At 33.0% G+C, this 20,921-nt stretch overlaps 1 protein-coding gene across 1 annotated transcript; it reads left to right on the forward strand.

Moving 5' to 3' along the window:
- Nucleotides 1-1,268: 1,268 nt before the first annotated feature.
- On the forward strand, nucleotides 1,269-15,344 carry LOC101706048 (arylacetamide deacetylase). The gene is made up of 5 exons (XM_004834466.3): nucleotides 1,269-1,533; nucleotides 4,221-4,443; nucleotides 8,000-8,069; nucleotides 10,262-10,433; nucleotides 11,838-15,344. The coding sequence occupies exons 1-5, from the start codon at nucleotides 1,396-1,398 to the stop codon at nucleotides 12,432-12,434; spliced, it is 1,200 nt and encodes a 399-aa protein (XP_004834523.1). The 5' UTR covers nucleotides 1,269-1,395; the 3' UTR covers nucleotides 12,435-15,344.
- Nucleotides 15,345-20,921: the final 5,577 nt, after the last annotated feature.

Consider the following 20,921-nt stretch of genomic DNA (forward strand, 5'->3'; position numbering starts at 1 on the left):
GTTGCATTAATTTTACATCATTTTTAATATTGTTATGATATTGCTCAAATGTTCAAAATGAATGCATAGATGTTACCAGAGATACCTCTCCAATTTTATCCTCTTTTTAGAATGTTCTTTTAAACAAGTGTAGTCCATGAAGTGCTTGAAAGTATCATATTCTTTTTTTTGTATATCAGTGTTTTCTAGTTTTGCAACAGCAAACATACTTTCAATTAACAAAGTTAATTATTCATCTGAAAAACTACATATAGAAAGTGAGAGGCAATCTTATACTGTTAAATTTAAAAATCAATAAAAAATCACATCAAAAGATCTATTCTTTATTGCTTTGCACACTATACTGCCCTAGCATTATAAGCAGTTCCTAACCCCCTCCATTTTCACTCCCTCTAAAGAAAACCAGGACTTCTTGATCAAATAATTAATTACAAGTATCAAGCAGGAAACATGTCAAAATGTAGTAAAAATATGATAGGAAATGAAAACATCATTGGTCTTTGCAGTGTAAGAACAAAATGCAGTATTTCTTTATATTTCTATTCTAGAACACACACACATATATACACACCTTCTTGGATGAATAAATTTGTTTTTTTAAAAAAAATCTATAAATACTATTTAGCCACCTAAAATTTTCTGGCTGTAACATAAAAAATTATATAACTTTGGCAAATTTCTTAACCTGTTAAAACTCATTTTATCCATTTATAGAAGAACAATAGTATTGACATGATGGATATTATTTTGACTTAATTAGATTCACTAAGAAAATCACTTGGCATAAGGCCTGCCTCATAGAATAGATAAGAAATATTTTCTACTATTGTTTCCTTTCTTATTATCACATTTTTTATAATTCCTCTATCAATAATTATCATAACTAACTGCTAAACTGTTTCTTGCACGATTGTCAATTCTTTAAGGGGAGAGAAAATAGTTTTTGTTTTGTTTTCTATGCTCTCAATACACTGTAAAAATATGTGTATTTGTTTCCCTGTTTTCCATGTTGCACTGTTTCACAAAGAAGTTTCTGCCTCTTATATGATTGCTGTGAATAAATTTGTTAGAATTAAAGAATTACTTCCTTGATTATTGTGTAATACATATTTGCCTAGGGAGAAACAAAGATAAGAGTTTGATCATTCAAAGAACTTGTCCAAGCTTTTATCAAACATCGAACTTTGACTTGGTAATCTATGAAATTATTTTTGGATAACCAATTAAATTCTAACCTTACTCTGCTAACCTTAAAAGGAAGTGAGCAATTCTAAACTTTATAGAGAAAGCAAAGAGGTGGGGTTGCATCATACTGACTATTGAAGCTTGTTATTCAGGCAACCCTAGGAAGATTACTTTCTGTGTTTCTGAAGACAGAAGCCTAGAAATTACAGCATGGGGAGAAAGTCACTATGCCTTCTGATTGTGGGGATCCTTGTAGCATATTACATTTACACTCCTCTCCCAGATAAGCTTGAGGAGCCCTGGAGATTAATGTTGATCAGTGTACCACTGAAAACTTTTCTACATTTGGTAAGTCTGAAATTTATGAATTCAGATGTTTGTGTGCAATCATACATTCTGAAGAATTGGTCTAGGATACTTGTCTTTTGCTTTATTCATCTTCTTAAAATAAGTAGTATGCCTTTTGACTATTTACAGCTTTGAAACGTGGCTTATTTGTTCACTTGCTCTGTCATATGTTGAAAACATGTTTATAAATAGGAAATGACAAGCTAGAGGTTGAGTAGATTGTACTGAAATATTACTCTGTTTAGTTAGTATTAATGTTATGATGGTGGTTGTTTATTGAAATTTTTACCTTGGGGCTTGATTCATAAGCACATAGTTTCCTACATAAGCCAGAGATTTTTGGATTATGCAGTAATGCATTAGATATAGACTTTTAGGGATTTTTGGGGGGGGGATTCAGAGTACAGAAAATGACATGTAAATAGTATTTCAAGGAAAAACTGCAGAATGGTTGGCATCTGCCATGGCTTAAGGCAGAAAAAAATTAATAGACAAAAACAGAAGGGCAGACCCTCCTGTGTTTTGGAAACTGGCTGTTTTCAGAGCATCTCTGATGTGGTGAATAAGCAAAGGCAACCTCTCTGGCATCTAGAGTATATTTTGCTATTATTTTATTCCACTATTTCATTCACTTCATTTTTATAGCTCTCCTTTCAGAATTGAAACAAGATAGATGCTGTAATTCCTCTTATTTTTTCATTCTTTTAATTCTTCAAATCTCTGCCAGAACCTATTAGGCAAACAGAGTCTGTCTTTACAAAATTGATATTTTAGTGTGGGGGAAACTATTAAATTAGAATTAAATGAATGAATGATTTCAGATTATAAGGAACGCCTTAAGGGAGATGAGACAGGGAAGGTGAATAACGTGAGCAAGTAATGAGAGCAGGGCTACTGTACTTATAATTAGCAAAATTCGTTATGAATAGGAAGCTTATGCTTAGAGATCAGTGCATAAAAAAACAACCACTGTAAGTACTGAGGAAACATTTTTTTCAGCGACATAGCAACAAGCACATAATTCTTAACTACAAAATACTGACAAGTTGTAGAAATTGTATTAAATATTTGCAATTGATGTGATAGTGCCTCAATTTAATTCAGAGGCACAAAGTGTCATAGAATACAGTGCTTTGTGCTCCGTGGCAGTAAGTTTTAATTGAATTCTGTGTATAATATAGAGCTATCATAGAGTTAAGTAGTTTTATTTTTTTCATATTTGCTCAATTTTCTCTATAATTTTGAAGAGTTCTTTCAATTTTTGTTCTTTGAATCTTATTATTAATTAGATTTTACTTTTCATTTAATCAATTATGTATCTGTTTTTTGAGCTTTTCTTCTCTGTTGTAGTCTTTTTAGGTTTACTTTTTCCACTTTATTGATGATTTATGAACATATTTTCAGAGTTTGCAAATGATATAAATTTTAAAATGTATGTTAATATAGTTCTTCACTCCTTCAAACACTTTTTGTTTGCTGCAATTTCCTTGACTCAGCTGGGACTTCATGGAGAATTTGTCTGGCTCCTTCAAATTCTGTCATTCACTGAGTGCCTAGTGACATTTTATTGGAGACATGAATTATATTTACATTTGTGCTATGAATGAAGCATTGCTATTCTAGGCAATTATGCTATAAACTAAGAATCATGTAATTATTACAATTATAAGTTAATTATAATTATAATTATAAATTAATAATCCAGAATCAAGTTAAATGGACTTAAAATATCATTTCCTAGCTGTGTATGTTTGGACTAATTATAGTATTTAATTTCCCTGGGCTTATTTTCTTCCTCTTTCAAACAAGTGTGATAATATTATCTCTTTCACAGGTTAATAGGGTAATATTACTGAGGCTTATTCTCATAAAATGCTTGGACCACAATATTGCTCTAAAGCAGAAGCACAGGCTTCAGGCAAACAGGCTGTCCTCCGTTTTTCTCCATCCATCATGTCTAAATCATGTCTCCTCATGTGCAGCAGCATTATTTTATAATTGTTTTATTTTTATAATATTTAATTGATGTATATTCACTAAATATAATTGTTACATTCAATTTGTGTAATTGATGCATACACATATCATATCTTAATCAATTTTACTTCTCTTTTCCATCCTGGTTCTCCATTGTTTTGCATCTCCCAATACCCTTTTTTACTACATGAAATCTAAAACTATTCCTCCCTGCATCAACAAGAGCACCCTCATCTCCAGGATATACTGGTCATCCGCCTGGAATGGGTTTTCTTTTTATTCTTTTATTTGATTAATTTCTTATGAAAGGTCTTTTTTTCAGGGGTCAAGTGCAATGACCTGGGTCAAAATACTTGGTTCAGGACTCTATCACAGCATTTACATTATTTTATAACAGCGTATTTACCTGCCTTTCATCCTTAACTCTGAGGTTCTTGAGAAGTACATTTATCTTGTTCATATATGCAACCCCAAAGCTTAGTATTGAACCTGAAACATTTTGTGGAATAGGACTAGATAAGTGCTTTTCCTCCCTTTTAACAATTACTGTAGGCATGATTATTGGATTTTTTTCTAAAAGGAAAAGGGGATTCATGTATGAGACTTTAGTTCATTTTCTTTGATCTAATTAAGTATTAAGTATTTATACCTTCATAAATTTTTTGAATTTAGAATTTGATTCTAGAGCTGCTTGTTAATTTTGTTTTTAGGCCACATTTATTGAGTTTCTGGGACTTTACCATTTTGCTGATTTAATTGCACTAACTGTGAACTTTGAAGAAGTCTCACCAAATTCAGATGAAAATGTCACTGTGACTGAGACAAAATTTGATAATGTTCCTGTCCGTGTATATGTGCCAAAGAGGAAGCTGGATGCACGTAGAAGTGCTGTGTTTTTTATCCATGGTGGTGGTTGGTGTTCTGGAAGTCCTGGTAGGCATTTTTTTAAAAAAATGATTTTCACTGAAATAGTTTGCAAATATTTTACTATAGCTGTATCCAGTGCTCTTCAGCAAGGGCACTGCAGTGCTTTTGTCTTCCTTGGCAAATTTTAATGTTTGCTGAACTTCAGATTATTGTTTTTCATCCATCTATGACTTTCTTCATCAAGCCAGGTTGTGCTAAGAAAATGTAAGTCTTGCTATTATTAAATTAATTTAGGAAAGGATAAGTGCTATTTCTATCATTTGTATTTGGTTTTATAGGCCTCAGCAACATGTTAATAATTTATTTACATACTTACTGTGTGTCTACAATTCTTCCAGAAACATTGGAGGGACCTTGGAATAGATGAAATTCTTCTTGGGACTTAAATTCTAATGAAGACAATCTAAACAATTAATAAGTAAATAATCCAGTGCATCATAAAGGGATAACTGTAGGGAATAATACGCCAGAGTAATCAAGATTGGGTACAAAGGTTGCTAGTCCCTTGATGTACAGAATTGTAGTCCAAAGAGGAATACATCCAGAAGTGGAAAATTGGAATAAAGACTTTAGGCTCAGTCATAACTGCAAAATATTATTTAACTAATTCTAGTTTCAGAGAACTAGATATTCACTAATTTACTTCCAATTAATGAAATATAAATCAACTGAGGGAAAGGAAATTGGAATGGCTCTAAATGAAGAAATCCAAACACCAGAGGTGAAGCATACATTAGTCCAGAGAAGAAATGTTATAGACCTAAACTTAATTGAAATGTGTCAAATGATATGAGAAATTAGAAGCACAAAGTAAAGAGGGGGAAAAAAAGAGATTGAGATGAGATGATTGCCCTATTTCTGGTAGGATGACTGGGAAAGTGAAGACAGATTCCTGGGGAACACAGAAGTAAATATTGGGTGGAAAAATAACCAATGACCAAAGCATTAAAAAGTGATCAAAGAGGTCAAAAAATGAAAAGGAAGCCAAGTGAGACTCTCAAAAAGAGAGACTAATGAGAAGTATTGAATGGAGGAAAAATGCCATGTAAGTAGGACAGAAATACATATCTTGGGCTGGGCATTCAGCTCAGTGGTGCCGTGCCTGCCTTGCAAGCACAAGGTCCTGTACCAGGGAGGCAGGAAGAAATACATATCTTGGATGCTGAACTTTTTATTTTCATAAGGCTGAGAATGAACTTGATGGATATTCACATAAAAACACATTCCAACTAGCAAAATGTAAGAGATAAAGAAATTATAGGACTGATTCCTGAACTTAAATATATTAGTTGTAAAAAGAATAAGCAAGAAAATGATAGATTAAAAGAAGAGCTAAGTAAGAGTAGTTTTTTGATTATTTGTGGAAGAGATATAAAAAGTTAGTAGAATGCCCTGGGGCGATGAGGAAGGAGGAGTACAAGTTTGAGTCCAGCTTGGACAACTTAACAACTTAGTGAGACCCTGTCTCAATGTAAAATAATTTAAAAAGGACTTGGATATATCTCAGTACAAAGACTGGAGTCAATCCTCAGTACCAAAAAATAAAGTGGATAGAATTAAGAAAATTGGATGATAAACAGAGGATAACAGATTGTTGATTAATGAACAAACAACAGAAGGAAATGGAGACAAGGAGAAAGATTTAGAGCACTGGTAATGTAGATGGAGGAAAAATTTTTAAAAATGAATACAGCCTTCTTCCTAGACAAGAAAAAAGAGAAAAACCAGATGTCAGTAGGCGAGATACAACAGAAAATGAGAGAATTCCAGCTTTCCAAAGCAGCATTGTCCTATCCAGCTTATTTTCACGTGATTTTTTTCTTGTTCCACAAGAATGCTGATGGTTGGTCTCCATTATCCAAAATCTGTTTAATACACTTTGGTCACATATCCAACCACACATGCATCAAGTCAATGACTTCTCTTTTTCATTCATGTATACCTATCACGTAAAACAACCAAATCAGTATCACTTACAGGATGGAAGCTGTGATCAGTCTTCCGGAGAATGCTGCTAGCTAAGAAGGACAAATGAGAAAATGTGCAGAGCAAGAAGTGTAAGGAAGAAGAGCAATTAGAACATTCAGTGAGAAATTCCACCAAGTTATAGATGAAAATTTTCTTAGGATAAGTACAGCATTAATTTTTTCCTCCTGTTAATTTGGTATACAATAGGTAGAGAATTGACAAAACACAAAACAAGCATGGTAGATTTTTGAGGTTTTTGGGGGGTTTTATTGTTTCTTCTTAAATTCTTTTATTGGTACATTTTAGGTATACAACACAATTACATTTCTCATTGGGAACTTGTACCTTCACATGAAGCATCTTGGTTCTTAGTTTTTCCCCATTCCTAGCCCTCCCTTCACCCCCTCCACCCTTCCCTATTTACAAAGACTTTATTTCCATTTTTTCCATTTCTCATCATTTTTCCTTTCCCTTATTTCCTTTCCCCTGCCCCTCCCACTACCTCTACCCCTTTGGACCTTTTCTTCCTATTTTACATTATCGATTATTCATTCTAATCATTGGCACATTTTAGGTATACAATATAATGACATTCATCATTGGAAATTTGCACCTTTACATAGACTCTCTTGGTTCTTATTTTTCACCCTTGCCCAGCCCTCCCTTCAACCCCTCCAGTCCTCCCTATTTACAAAGATTTTGTTCCTAGTTTTCCATTTGCTCATATTAATCCCATTCTCTTCTTTCCTTTCCCGTACCCCTCCCACTTCCTTTCCCTTTGCCCCTTTTCTTCTTATTTCACATTACCTATTATACATTTTAGTCCTTATTTACATTTTCAGTTTCTCACATCAGAGAAACTATTTGGTATTTATACATGTGTGTCCTATTTATTTCACTTAAGAGTATCACCTCAATGTGCATCCATTTAGCTATAAATGTCTCCAATTTCTCATTTTTTATGGCTGAGTACTACTCCATTTTATTTAAAAAAACAAAACAAAATGCATTTTCTTTATCCGGTCTCCAGTTGATGGGCAATTGGGCTGCTTCCAAGTTTTAGCTCTTACAAATTGTGCTGCTATGAACATGGATGCACATATATCACTGTGGTATGATTCTTTTAATTCTTTGGGGAAGATCCCCAGCAGGAGAATAGCAGGATCAAATGGGACATCCAGTCCTAGTTCTTTGAGGTATCTCCATACTGATTTCCACGGTGATTGCACCAGTCTGCACTCCCACCAGCAGTGGAGCAGGGTTCCTCCTTCCCCACAGCCCCGCCAGCATTTGTCATTGGTTGATTTCATGATAGCAGCCATTCTTTCTGGAGTGAGGTGGAATCTCAGAGTTGTTTTCATTTGCATCTCTCAAATGACCAGTGATGTTGAACATTTTTTCATGTATTTATTTGCTATTTCTACTTCTTTGTCTGAGAAATGTCTGTTCATTTCAGATGACCATTTTCAGATTGAGTCTTTAAATTTGGGAGCTCTGATCTTTTTAAGTTCTTTATAGATTCAAGATAAGAAAAAAATTCTGCCTTTCCTTTGTGCATTGTCACTAATATCTGCCTTTTATTCTTTTATTTAAGCTTTACGTAATTATGACCTGCTCTCAAGATGGACAGCAGAGAGACTTGATGCTGTTATCATATCAATTGAGTAAGAAGCTGCATTGTTTCATTTTGGGTTCAAATACTTAAACTACCAAGATTTTCTCCACTGTTCTGAGTGACTGATGCGTGATTTGCCAAAAAATAAATATTTCTCAATTGACACTGAGGCAATTAAAAGAAAAAGCTAGTTAGATAATTAAAATGACCAGTGTGCACAGAAAATATTGCTAAACATCAGAAGTCATTAGGAAAATCTAAATCAAAACTACTTCACATCAGCTAAGATAAGCATAATTTTTAAAACATAGAAATACAAATTATGATGAGAAGAACCAAAAAAATGAACCCCCCCACATATCACTGGTGGAAGTGTAAAATGGCATAGACAGTCTGGAAAATTGTTTGGCTGATCCTGAAAATGTTAAAAACAGAACTACCATATGACCCAGTATTTCCAGTTCTAGGTGCTTGCAAAAGGCCTATTAAACTATATCCATAAAAATCTTTTGTATTTGGAGCAGCATTACTCATAAAACTACTGAAGTGGAAAAAACTCAATTTCCATCAACAGATGTATGGGAAATAAAATGTCATATATCCACACAGTTGAATATTACTTGTTAAAGAGAAATGCTACCACTAAAACATGGATAAATCTTGAAAATATTATGTTATGTGAAGGTAGCCAGTTGAAAAGGGCAACACATTGTACGGTCCCATTTTAATGAAAGGTCTCGTATTAGGGAGTATTGGAAGCAGATTAATGGTTGCATTAGGATGGTAATTGATGAAACAGAAAGTGAGAAATATTTGTCAATGGGTATAGTGCTGTTATTTTGTTTGCTGATTTTTTTTTTTGAGTGGTAGAAATGTTCTCAAGTTGATTGTGGTGATCATTGCAAAACTTTTAAACATATTAAAAACTCTTGAATTACATATCTCAAGTGGATTGTATGGCATATAAATTATAGCTCACTAAAGTTATTATATTAAAATTAAGGCTCAGTGCTAAGTAGGAAAATTATTCTTGAAATATTTGTGTATTTATATTTGTATATAATTAAAAATACTAAAATACAAATAGATTTTTTCTTATTCAAAATATACAAACCACTACAAATTATTAGAAGTAGAGGAGAAAGGCTTTACAAAACAAAATATCAAAAACAAAATTGTGAATAAATGTATGAACATTTAGTATATTTAAATAGAAAATATAAATCAAATGTGCCCAGAAGTATCTCCATAATTGATTGTTATAGCTCAAATGAAAAGGACATAAAACATAAAAGGTTGGGAAGAATAGACACCAGAAGATTTTTATAAACTTGCAGTTAAAGAATAACTAGATTTCACATTTCTTTGACACTACTGAAACTATGCATATTGTACACATTATACTCATCAATGGCACAGGTAAGTATCAATCGGAATATATATGTTTACTAGATACCAGATACAAGAACATCTCTAACAACGTTTGTGGAAAGCTAAGACTGAACATAACCCAACTTATATGGCCTTTTAGAGTTGGAATGTATTATTCATTTACTTATTATTTATTTGCTGTGGTAAGAACATATAAAATCTACTTTCTAAACCAAGTTTTAAACACCCATTACCTTCGACTTTCTTACAATATTATAAAACAGATCTCTACAGCATATTCATTTTACTTGATTGATCCACTGATTAATTCCCCATTTGTCTCTCTCAACAGTCCCTAGAAATAAATATTTTACTTTTTGGTTCTATAACTAAACATTTTAGATAACTAATATAAATGAAATGACTCGCTTTTGGAATGATATGTGGTGTATTCACACAGTGGAATATTATATAGAAAGAGAAGCACACAGCAATGTGCATGAGGCTGAAAACTATAGTGTTGAACAACCAAATCCAAGGGCATAGGTGTACATACCATTGACGTTCATCTATTTTAAGGGCAAAAATATACAAGATCAGTTGATGCTGCTAAATTAGGTTAATGGAAACTTCAAGAGTTGAAGAGAATAAATAGAAGACTTCAATGTGCAGGCAAGATTCATTTTCACAATTTGTGGTTATGTGGCTACATTTAGTTCTAATTCAAGAAGTTGTACACTTATAGGATATGTGCCACCAAAGCGAGCACAAGAAGCTGTACAGTTATTACATGAACATTTCTGGCATAAATATTACACTTGAATTATTTTTTGAAAAGAGTGACATGATAACCATATTTTCTCTCCACAGCTACAGATTAGCACCTAAGTATCATTTCCCAGTCCAATTTGAAGATGTATATAATGCTTTAAGGTGGTTCTTACACAAAAACATTCTTGAAAATTATGGCATAAACCCTGAGAGAATCTGTGTTTCTGGAGACAGTGCAGGAGGGAATTTAGCTGCAGCAGTGACTCAGCAGGTAAGATGGTCATCATTTCTGTTTTTGAAAAATTGTTTACTTATAAATACCTAACTACATATGTGCAAATATAAAAGTGGCAATGTTTGAAACATTAAACAGAATATTGTTAAAAATGGCTAATACATCAAATGTCGATATCTGCTTTTGTCAAGGTTCTCTTTATTTTCATAATGAAATAATAATCTGAGTAGATCACTGAGTTAAACTTTGATATATGTCAGTAAAATATTATAATAGTCAGACAAATGAGATAGAATGAAAACAGAAAATGACTTTTAACTTTTTGGAGATTCAGATGTATTCAATAATCATCAGGTGGATTAGTCTTCCATTACAAAAATATTCTGACGAGTTTTAGAAAATAATCACATTTAAAAGTCCTAAAATATTTATAAAGATTAGAAATCCATAAACTTGAATTGATGAAGGTATTTTTAAATGGGATCTTGACGAGTTCATTTAGTCCCTCTAAGCATTCATTTCCTTATCCATAAAGAAAAATAAACCTTTTAAATACACAGTTGTCCTGAGGGCCACTTGCATAAATTTACATTAAAAATCTGGTAACGTGATATGATCTTTACAAATGTTTTCCAAAATATTCAAAATAATCTATTTTGACCATTATAATTAAAAAGTAGATAGATCCAAAAATTGCAAAATTTTAGGATACATTCAGTACCTCTAATTTTATATAGAAATTATATATAATATGTATTTATAGTATAATATCCATTTAGAAAACATAAAATCCCATTTTAAAGACTATATTCTCAAAAATTGAAATATTATAAAGAAATCTTTTTTTGGATCACTTTTGTTCAACAGTAATACTTGTATATTCTGCTTTTTTGATGACTGATCTTTACAAACATTAGCATATTGGGCCTGATATTGAAGAATAATTTTCACAGAACATCTCACAAAGAAAGCCTTTCCAAATCTCCTACAACACTATGTCAATTTGGGATCAAAGCAAAGTCAGAAATACTTCAGGGATCCTTTTTCTTCATGGCAAAACTTAAACTAGGCTATTTTAATATACTTTTGTACTAAGAGGAATGTAATGAGGTTAAATTTACAGAGTGCTTCTGTATGTCATTCTTGTTTGAAAAGTTATGATGTAAACTTACTAATTATTACTTAGATACTATTGCATTATCCCCAAAGGATTTAGGGAAGATGACTTTTCTTAAGTCAAACATATGCTTAGTTAAGGAACATCTAGTTCTAGAATTTCTTTTGAACCCTTCAAAGAAGGGTTGTTGAGATGGGTGATACACTTTGTTTATTTCTTACGTCTTTTCTGAGATGCTGAATTCATATATAGACTATCTTGTTGCAGTTGTTCATTATTTTCAAAGGAAATAATTTTTGCATATCATTTTAATTTCTCTTTAGCTTTTCAGTGACCCAGATGTCAATATCAAGCCCAAAATCCAGGCTTTAATTTATCCTGCACTTCAACCTCTTGATTTAGATTCACCATCATATCAAGAAAATTTACATATGCCGATTCTGCCCAAGTCACTCATGACCAGGTTCTGGAGTGAATACTTCACTAGAGACAGATCACTTGAGAAAGCCATGCTTTCAAACCAGCATGTACCTGCAGAATCCAGTCATCTGTTCCAGTTTGTCAACTGGAGCTCTTTGCTCCCTGAGAGGTTTAGAAAAGGATATGTTTATAACAATCCAACCTATGGTAGTTCTGAGTTATCTCAAAAATATCCTGGGTTCTTAGATGTGAGGGCAGCTCCTTTGTTGGCAGATGACAGCAAGTTGCATGGTTTACCCCTGACTTACGTCCTCACTTGTCAATATGATATCTTAAGAGATGATGGACTCATGTATGTTACCAGGCTTCGGAATGCTGGAGTTCAAGTGACCCATAACCATGTTGAGGATGGATTCCATGGGGCAATGTCCTTTCCCCAACTTAAAATTACTCATAGAGTGATAAATCAATATATTAGCTGGCTGAAGGAAAATCTATAGCAAAACATGTATTCCTGATATATTTTTAAAATATACTAAATATCAAAGCATCATAATATCCACACGGAATAAAATTGGTGTGTTTTGGAAAGATCTATAGAAGTCCCACATGTAGTATATTAATTCTTACTGTAAATATCACTTCTGTATTTTTCTTACTCAGAAGTAATTCATCCAACATTTCTCATTGTTTCTCTTATAGTACTCTTTTTTGTTTTTCAGTACTGGGGATCAAACTCCAGACCTTGCACTTGCCAGGCAGGCAAGGCGCCACTGAGCTAAATCCCCAGTCCCCCAACATTTTTCATTGTAAATGTGCTATTTCTGCCAACTCTCCTTATATATGGTAAATTTTTCTTTTTAATATCTTTTTTTCTTGTATAATATCTTTTCTGTGAGTTGGTAACCATTTATAATTGCAGAAGAGAAATGTAAGAAAAGATTTCCTCTCTGTGTAATATCATTATTTTAGTCAATGCACAGGGTTTGAAGGACTCCTAGTAACTGGTATAGGTTGGGTCTGTCCTTCCAAAAATGGTTTACACAATACAATGCTAGTTCGTTACATCTGTAAATTTTTTCCCTTTGAAGCATTGGTAAAATCCAAGTAATAAGAGTTATACTATTCAATACTTATGATCACTAGAGGAATTAGCTGCTTTGTATGTGGGGAAAGTAAAGAAATTGAAGCTCATTGAAGACTGAAGAGCTCTTTGGGATAGAAAATACTAAAAGCCACAGAATAGAGAAGTGGAAGTATCTAACTTGCAATAAAAAGTCAGAAAATTTTAATTTGTCAAAAAGCCTATCCTAACAATTCAGAGTGGAAGACAAGATAAAATGGATTATGGTTAAGACAAGACAGAATATTTGCATTAACCATGATTTATGTTATGTTTCATAATCACAAAGAAACCTATCAACAGGCATCCTTGACTGGTGGAGGAGTTCCATCCATGCGGTTATCTACTACCAAATCCTCTTCTGTCTTTGTATTTCACCAGTCTTACTATATTTTCTTTGTAGTCATGGTTATTAAACTTCTAGTACAATCTGCATATATAATCTAGACAAAGATGGAATAACAAAAGAGGTACATTTGAGGTAATTCTATTTTATCAGGAAAATAGTAACGATACAGAAATTCAAAAACCAATAAACTTTTTATTCAATTTCAACAATCATGTCATAAGACATTTCTCAAAATAGAAATTTTGTAAGGGGGAAAATTACATTATCTTATATCAATACTAAGCAATTAGCAGATGATGCCACACATAGCTATAGAAATAACTTGTTAAATAACAATTATGGGATAAATATTTCCTCATAAACATGTATATACAATGACAGCTAATAGTAAATGCAATGAGTAGACATAAAATTTGTATATGTGGTCTCTCAGTGATTTTTTTTCTGTACTATGTGCAAACATAAAATGTTTTTATTATTGTACATAAATTCTTAAATTAATCTATGTTTGACACTTGCTATTGTTTTAATTAATCTTTCCTTAAAAGTAGTAAAATGTGACACTAAAATAAACATCTAGAAGCAAAGATCTTGACCAGAGAGGTTGGCACTTGTCTCTCATTCTTTATGTTATCATTGTAAGTAAATATTTTTCACAATTACCAAATCCAGAGGGCACATGCCTATAATCTCAGTCACTCGAAAAGCTGAAGTAGGAGGATTGCAAGTTGAAGGACAGATACAGGAACTTAGTAAAATTCTGTCTCAAAATAAATGAAAAGGGCTTATACCGCAGTAGTAGACTGCCATTGGCTCAACACACACACACGCACATAGACACAATTAAATTGATGAAAGCATAAAGCAGACAAAATAAACAGGACAGGAATTCAATTTATTGCAGAAATCACCAACAGAGTAAAAAGACAACCCAGAATGGAAAAAAATTTTAGCCACTTGTTCCTCAAACAAAGGACTAATATCTAGAACATAGAGAATTGAAAAAAATCAGGCCCCCTCAAATTTAAAGACTTGGTCCAAAAATAGGCATCTGAGATGAACACAAACTTCTCAGATGAAGTGCAAACAACAAATAAATATATGAAAAAATGTTCAACATCACTGGTCATTTGAGAGATGCAACTCTGAGATTCCATCTTATTCCAGAAAGAATGGTTATTATCAAGAAATCAACTAACAACAAATGCTGGTGGGGCTGTGGGGAAAAAGGAAGCTTTCTCCACTGTTGGTAGAAGTGTACACTGGTACACCTACTGTGGAAATCAATGTAGAGATTCCTTAAAAATGTAGGATCATAGGTCCCATTTGACCCAGCAAGTCCCCTTCTGGATATCTTCTCGAAAGAATTAAAAGCGCTATACCACAGCAATACATGCACACCCATGCTTATAGGAACAGTTTGTAACAGCTAAATCATGGAAACAACCCAAATGCCCATCAATCTATGAACAAATAAAAAAGATTTGTTTTGTTTTATACAATGGAGTATTACTCAGCCATAAGGATAAATGTGAAACATTCCTAGGTAAATGGATGAACCTTAAGACCATACTCTTAAGTGAAATAAATTGGATACATATGTGTAAATATCACATTATCTTTCTGGTGTGAGAAACTGAAAGGGTAAATACATACCAAAATGATAATAGATATTGTGAAATTTTTTAAAAGGAAAGGGGAACTAGGAAGGAGTAGGGGGAAAGGAAGGAAGGAAAAAGAAAAAGAAAAAAGAAGAATAAAATGGAAACAACTTTGTAAATAATGAGGAGAAGAGGGGTTGAAAGGAGAGGAGAGGAATGGGAAAAAAGAAGAACTTAAGATATATCATGTACAGGTACAAATTGTCTATGATGAATATGATCATTATATATATCTAAATGGTACCAATAAACTTAATTTTTCAAAAGCAGAAAAAAAGTTTTTTTAAGTTCATTAAACTAACATTACAAATATTTGAACCAGGTTTTGTTAAGTGTGATAATATTTTAGGTTAGCTTCATAGCAAATGAAACTGAATGGCAATGATGAAATTTTCAAACAGGGCAATTGTTTTGGAAAAAAAATTGCCAACATTCAAATCATTCAGCAATTCCACTTTCAGATATTGTCTAAAAACAAATTGAAACATAGTTTTTACAAAAAAGAATGCTACAGTTAAATTCATTTCAGCATTATGATATCAGTCGAGTTGGTGAAGGGATTCCTTAACTTTTTGTGCTTCATTTTCTTTAAGTTCAAATAAATGAAAACTAGTATTTTGTTGAAGTCACTTCTAGACCTAGAGGTGAGGACGGGGTTTGCCTTGCTCTTTGCTTGCTCTTTACTGTTTGAAGACCATTCCCTCTCCCTCCTGTCTTGTTCAGATGCAGCAAATTGCAGTCTGCAGGCCAAATCCAGACTGTGCCCTATTGTTGTACGCTACGTGAATGATTTTTTATATATTATAGAGTTGTCCAAAAAGGAAGAGGATATTGAATAAGTCTTGGAAGAGGAGAAGGAGAAGGAGTAAGAGGAGAGGAGGTGACATTTTATTGTGGGCCATTTTTAAAACAGCTTACAACCTCTCATAACAATGCTACCCAAGTTCAGGTTTCAAAAGATATTATGTTTACTGTCAATATCACACTACTACATTGATAATCTCAGTACCAATCAAGACAGCCTATTTACCAGCTTGGACTCCCAGTTCCTCGACACCCTTTCTCTAATAACTTTGTTATGTGGTCCTTGAATAAATTGCGCTTGTGGCTATGGCCTATAATATGCTATGACCAAAACCTGCCTCCTCTATGTCAATAACAAATACACAAACTCTTTCAAGCCAGGTCCTCATTTTCAGTAATATTTGAGATATTTGTAATTCATAAATTAAACCAAAATTTGACTCTTAAACACTGCTCTCATAATTTCTTCTACTCCCCAATAAAATGTGATCTATGATCAATGAGAACAGTATACCATTGGTCTTTCTGGTCTCTACTTGTCTACTTGTTTGTCAAAACTCCACCCTCCACATCAATCTTTGCAGCTAAATATGGCTGAACAAAACAATTAAAGTGCTCAAATTTCTTCCCTTAAATAAGAGAAGCCCGCAATGATGTCATTAATGATGCCTAATAATCATAATCATAATATGTTCCCTTCTCCTTTCCCCTTTCCCCAACCTCTGTCTCTTGGTCTCCTTCCTATTAATATGATCTATCATCTCCCTCTTTAATCATTCCTTTATTTTGCTTTTACTTTGTACTTTTAATACTCAAATGTGAGAAGCCATATAGTATTTAAGCTTGTGTTTCTGATTTATTTCACTTAACATTATGTTTTTAGGTGCTTTTTATTCTCCTTAAGTGTTTCAAATTTATTCCCCTTTATTGTAAAGTAGTATTCTATTATGTACAGATACCACATTTTCTTTATCCAGTCATATGTTGATGGATATATGGAAGGCTGCTTCCAAGATTTAGATATTAGGACTTGTGCTGCAGTAGCCACCTAAATATTTCTTGCTTTAACAACTAAACCCATATGACCTTGGCCTAGTTACTTAACATTTTAAAACTCATTTATGAAAGACAGTAGTTTTGATGAAGATAAATTTATTCATTTATTTACATTTATTCATTACAATTTATTCATTTACATTTCATATAAGAAACATTTACTATAGGTATTAGATCATAGAAGAGATAATAAATTTTCACTATTATTGTTTCCTTTACTGCACAATATTTTTTGTAACCCCTCTATCAAGAATTATCCTAACTGCTACCATTTCAGTCTCCTGCATAATAATGCAAACTCTGTAGAGGCAGATATGATGATTATTTTGTTTTCTGTACTCTCAACTCTATAAAAATATAGTTATTTAATTTTCTGTTTTCCATATTGCACTCTTTTACAATAAAGATTCTGAATCTTGTTTGCTTTGTGTGGATAATTTGGTTAAAATTAAAGAATTTGTTCCCAGTCTTTTGTTCTGTACATCCTTTTTTATAGCAGCAATGAGAGTTGTCATTGTCAGAACTTGTCCAAGTTTCTATTAGACTTTGAACCTTAAGGTTCACTGCAATTATTGTTGGAAAAGCAATGAAACTTTAACCTTATTCCAACAACCCTAAAAAGAAGCTCTATAAATAAAGTTTCTGGGTGGGGCTGGAATACACTGATTATTAAGTTCATTTTTCAGACAAATCCTGGGAGTTTACCTATTCTGTTTCTGAAGACAAGGAAACACAGAAATTATAGCGTGAGAAGAAAGCCAATGTACTTCCTGATTGTGGGAGTTCTTATAGCATATTAGATGATTGCACTGCTTCCAGATAATTTTGAGGGGATATGAAGACTAATGTAGACCAAAACAAAACTGGAAGCTTTTGTACATTTGGTAGGTCTGGAAATTTTGAATTCAGATGTGCATATGCATTGAAGTGATATGAAGTTTTCCAAGAATCTGTTCTTTTGATTTATTAATTTATTTAAGTTTTCAAAATAAGTGTTATGTCTTTTGTATATTTGCTTCTTAGAAACATGACTTGTTTGCTTATTGTTTTATATATTTCAATTATAAATATCAAGAAAAATAAGCGAAATGTCATGTGAGTAGGTTATAAAGAAAAATCGTTTTGATTAGGCATCATTAATGTCATAAATGTGGTTAGCCATTAAAATTTTTATCTTGAGTGTTGATTGGTTGGTATTAATTTCATAAATAAAGCAGGGATTGTCTGCCTATGTAGCAGAGCATTAGATGTAGAGTTTTGTGAAATCTTTGTAATTCAGAGTATAGAAAAATGCATAGAAATAATTTCTCAAGAAAATCATTGCAGGCAGGATATCTGGCACATGTATTGGTTTAAGAGAGAATAGGGGCAGAAATAGAAATGGAGACTGCTGTGTCACTCAAACTGGCTGAATGCCAGGGCAGCTCTGGTGAGAGCAAACATAAAAGGTGTAGCCCTCCCTGTCTAGTATCATATGTTTCCTATTATTCTGTTTATTATTTTAGTCATGTCATTATTAATGTTCTCCTTTCAGAATTTAAGCTAAGTGGAGGTTTCATTTCCTTTTATTTCTCATTCAATCAACATTTCAACTCTGTCAAATCCATTAGGCAAACAAAGTCGGCCCATGAAAAAGTGACTTGTAAGTATGGGGTAAAATAATAAATTAAAAGATGAATGAATTATTTCAGATGATCAGAGTGTCTTACAGGAGATAAAACAGAGGCAAGGAGATGAATTTGGGAAGATGGGGGGCAGGGCTAATGCTTTTGTGATAGGAGGAAGCTGTTATGAAGACAAATCATGTGCTTGTAGATAGGAAGAATGAATAACCAACCACTCTAAGTACTGAGGAAAAAGTTTTCCAGCAGAGACAACAACAAGCACAAAATTCTTAACTTCAAAATATTGACAAGGTAAATAAGTCACATAAAACATTTTCAATTGATAGAAACATTGCTGTAATTTAATTCATAGGGAAAGATGCCATATAATATAGTGCTTTGTGCCCAATGGTAGTAAGCTTGATTTAATTCTGTGTATAATATGGAGCTACAAGGTAGTTTTAAATGGTGGTTTTATTTTTCTAGTATTTGTTCTCCTTCCTACAATTTGGGAGAAATTTTATTTTTATTTGATTTTTAATATTACTTTTTATTATTCACTAAATTAATCATATTTCTAGTTTTTGAACTTTTCTTCTTCTCATAATTTTTAGCTCTACTCCTTTTCACTTTTTTTTTTTTTCAGTATGGGGGATTGAACTTGGGTCCTTGTGCTTGCAAGGCAGGTGGTGGAACCATTGAGCTAAATCCCCAGCCCTACTCCTTTTCACTTTTATTCATGATTTATGAACAAATTTTCAGAACACTGAGATACATATTTTCAGCATATTTTCCTTTTTGTAAAGATTTCCTATTATTTGTTGTGGCCAATTTCCTTGATTCATTCGGCCTTCATATGATTAGCATGGCTGGCTTCTGCCTAATTTTTGAGTGTATAGTCACATATGATAGTGAAGAATTATGTAACTAGCTACATTTATTCCATGAATGAAGCATTGCTTTGCTGTGTGTTGTTATAAACGAAGAAAATAAAACCAGAATCAAGTCTTAGATATCATTTCTTAGTTGTGTAAATTTGAACTAATTATTTAATTTTCCTGCACTCATTTCTTCATCTTTGAAATAGGTTTGATAACGTTATCTCTTTCAGAGGTCGATAGGATCATATTATTGTGACTGATTCTCAAAGAGAGCTGGTCACGCAATCTTGTTCTAAGACCAAAGGACAGACTGGCCTCCCTTTCTCTCCACCCATTCCTTACTCTCAATCATGCCTCAGTTGTGCAATCAGCTTTAAAAATTCTTCCCTGAATCAACAAGTGTCTTCTCAAAACTGGGATAACAAGATACACTGGTACCTCTGTCTGGGAGAGCTGGGAGAGTTTTTGTTTTTTTCATTATTTGATTATTTCAAAAGTCTGTTCTTCAAGCTTTGTTTGCAGTCATTTACTGTTTGTTCTCAAATTACCCGGTCAGAGCTGAATCACAGTATGTACATTACTTGAAAACAGTTTACTTACACATATTGTACTCAGGTTTTTGGAAAGAGAATTGGTTTTGTTCATCTCTGGAAATCTTAGAGGAGAATATGACACAGTTTGTGGAATAAGAAATAAATGTTTTTCTTCTTTTCAACAAACACTGTAGGTATAAGTACTGTTTTTTCTTAAAGATATATTTTTTAAAGGGATATATTTTCTTACGTACATTTTTAAACAAGAGACAAGTTTCTGCCGTCAATGCTGTCCTCTGCTTTACCAGCATAAGTTTTCTAGCTCAGCCAGCTAGGGGAAGCAGAAGAGAATTCTCCAGCTGTGCCAGATTGACAGTAAGGGTGGTGGTGGTATCCTACGGCCTGGAGTGTTCTGTACTAAATTGTTACTTTGTGTCAAAAGACAAAGACTTTACTACAACAAATAAAGGTCAATTTTTGTAACTTCAAAAAAAAAAAAAGAAAGAATAAAGCGGATTCATGTCTGAGTCTTCCGATCATTTTATTTGATCTAATTAAGGATTAATATGTATTTCTATCTCATAAATATTGTCAAATTTAGATCTTGAATTCTAAAGGTGTGTGAATTTCATTTTTACTTACTTTTGTTGAGTTTCTAGGACTTTACCATCGTGTAGATTTACTTGCACTAACTGTGGCCTATGAAGAAGTCTGTCCAAGTTCAGATGAAAATGTCACCGGACGGAGATGTGATGGAGACAAAATTCAACAATGTTTCTGTCCACGTATATGTGTCAAAGAGGAAATCAGATACACCAAGAAGGGTTGTGTGTTATCCATGGTGGTGGCTGGTGTTCTGGAAGTGGTGCTAGGTGGATTCTTTGAGAGATGTCTATCACTGGAGCAGATTGCAAATGTTTTACTAAGGCTTTATATTGTGCTTTTCAGCAAAGGTAATGCTGTCTTTTTGTCTTGC

This window comes from Heterocephalus glaber, unplaced genomic scaffold (assembly GCF_053883595.1).
Source record: "Heterocephalus glaber isolate CG9 unplaced genomic scaffold, H.glaber_assembly_v1.0 deba00001504, whole genome shotgun sequence".
Taxonomy (NCBI): domain Eukaryota; kingdom Metazoa; phylum Chordata; class Mammalia; order Rodentia; family Bathyergidae; genus Heterocephalus; species Heterocephalus glaber.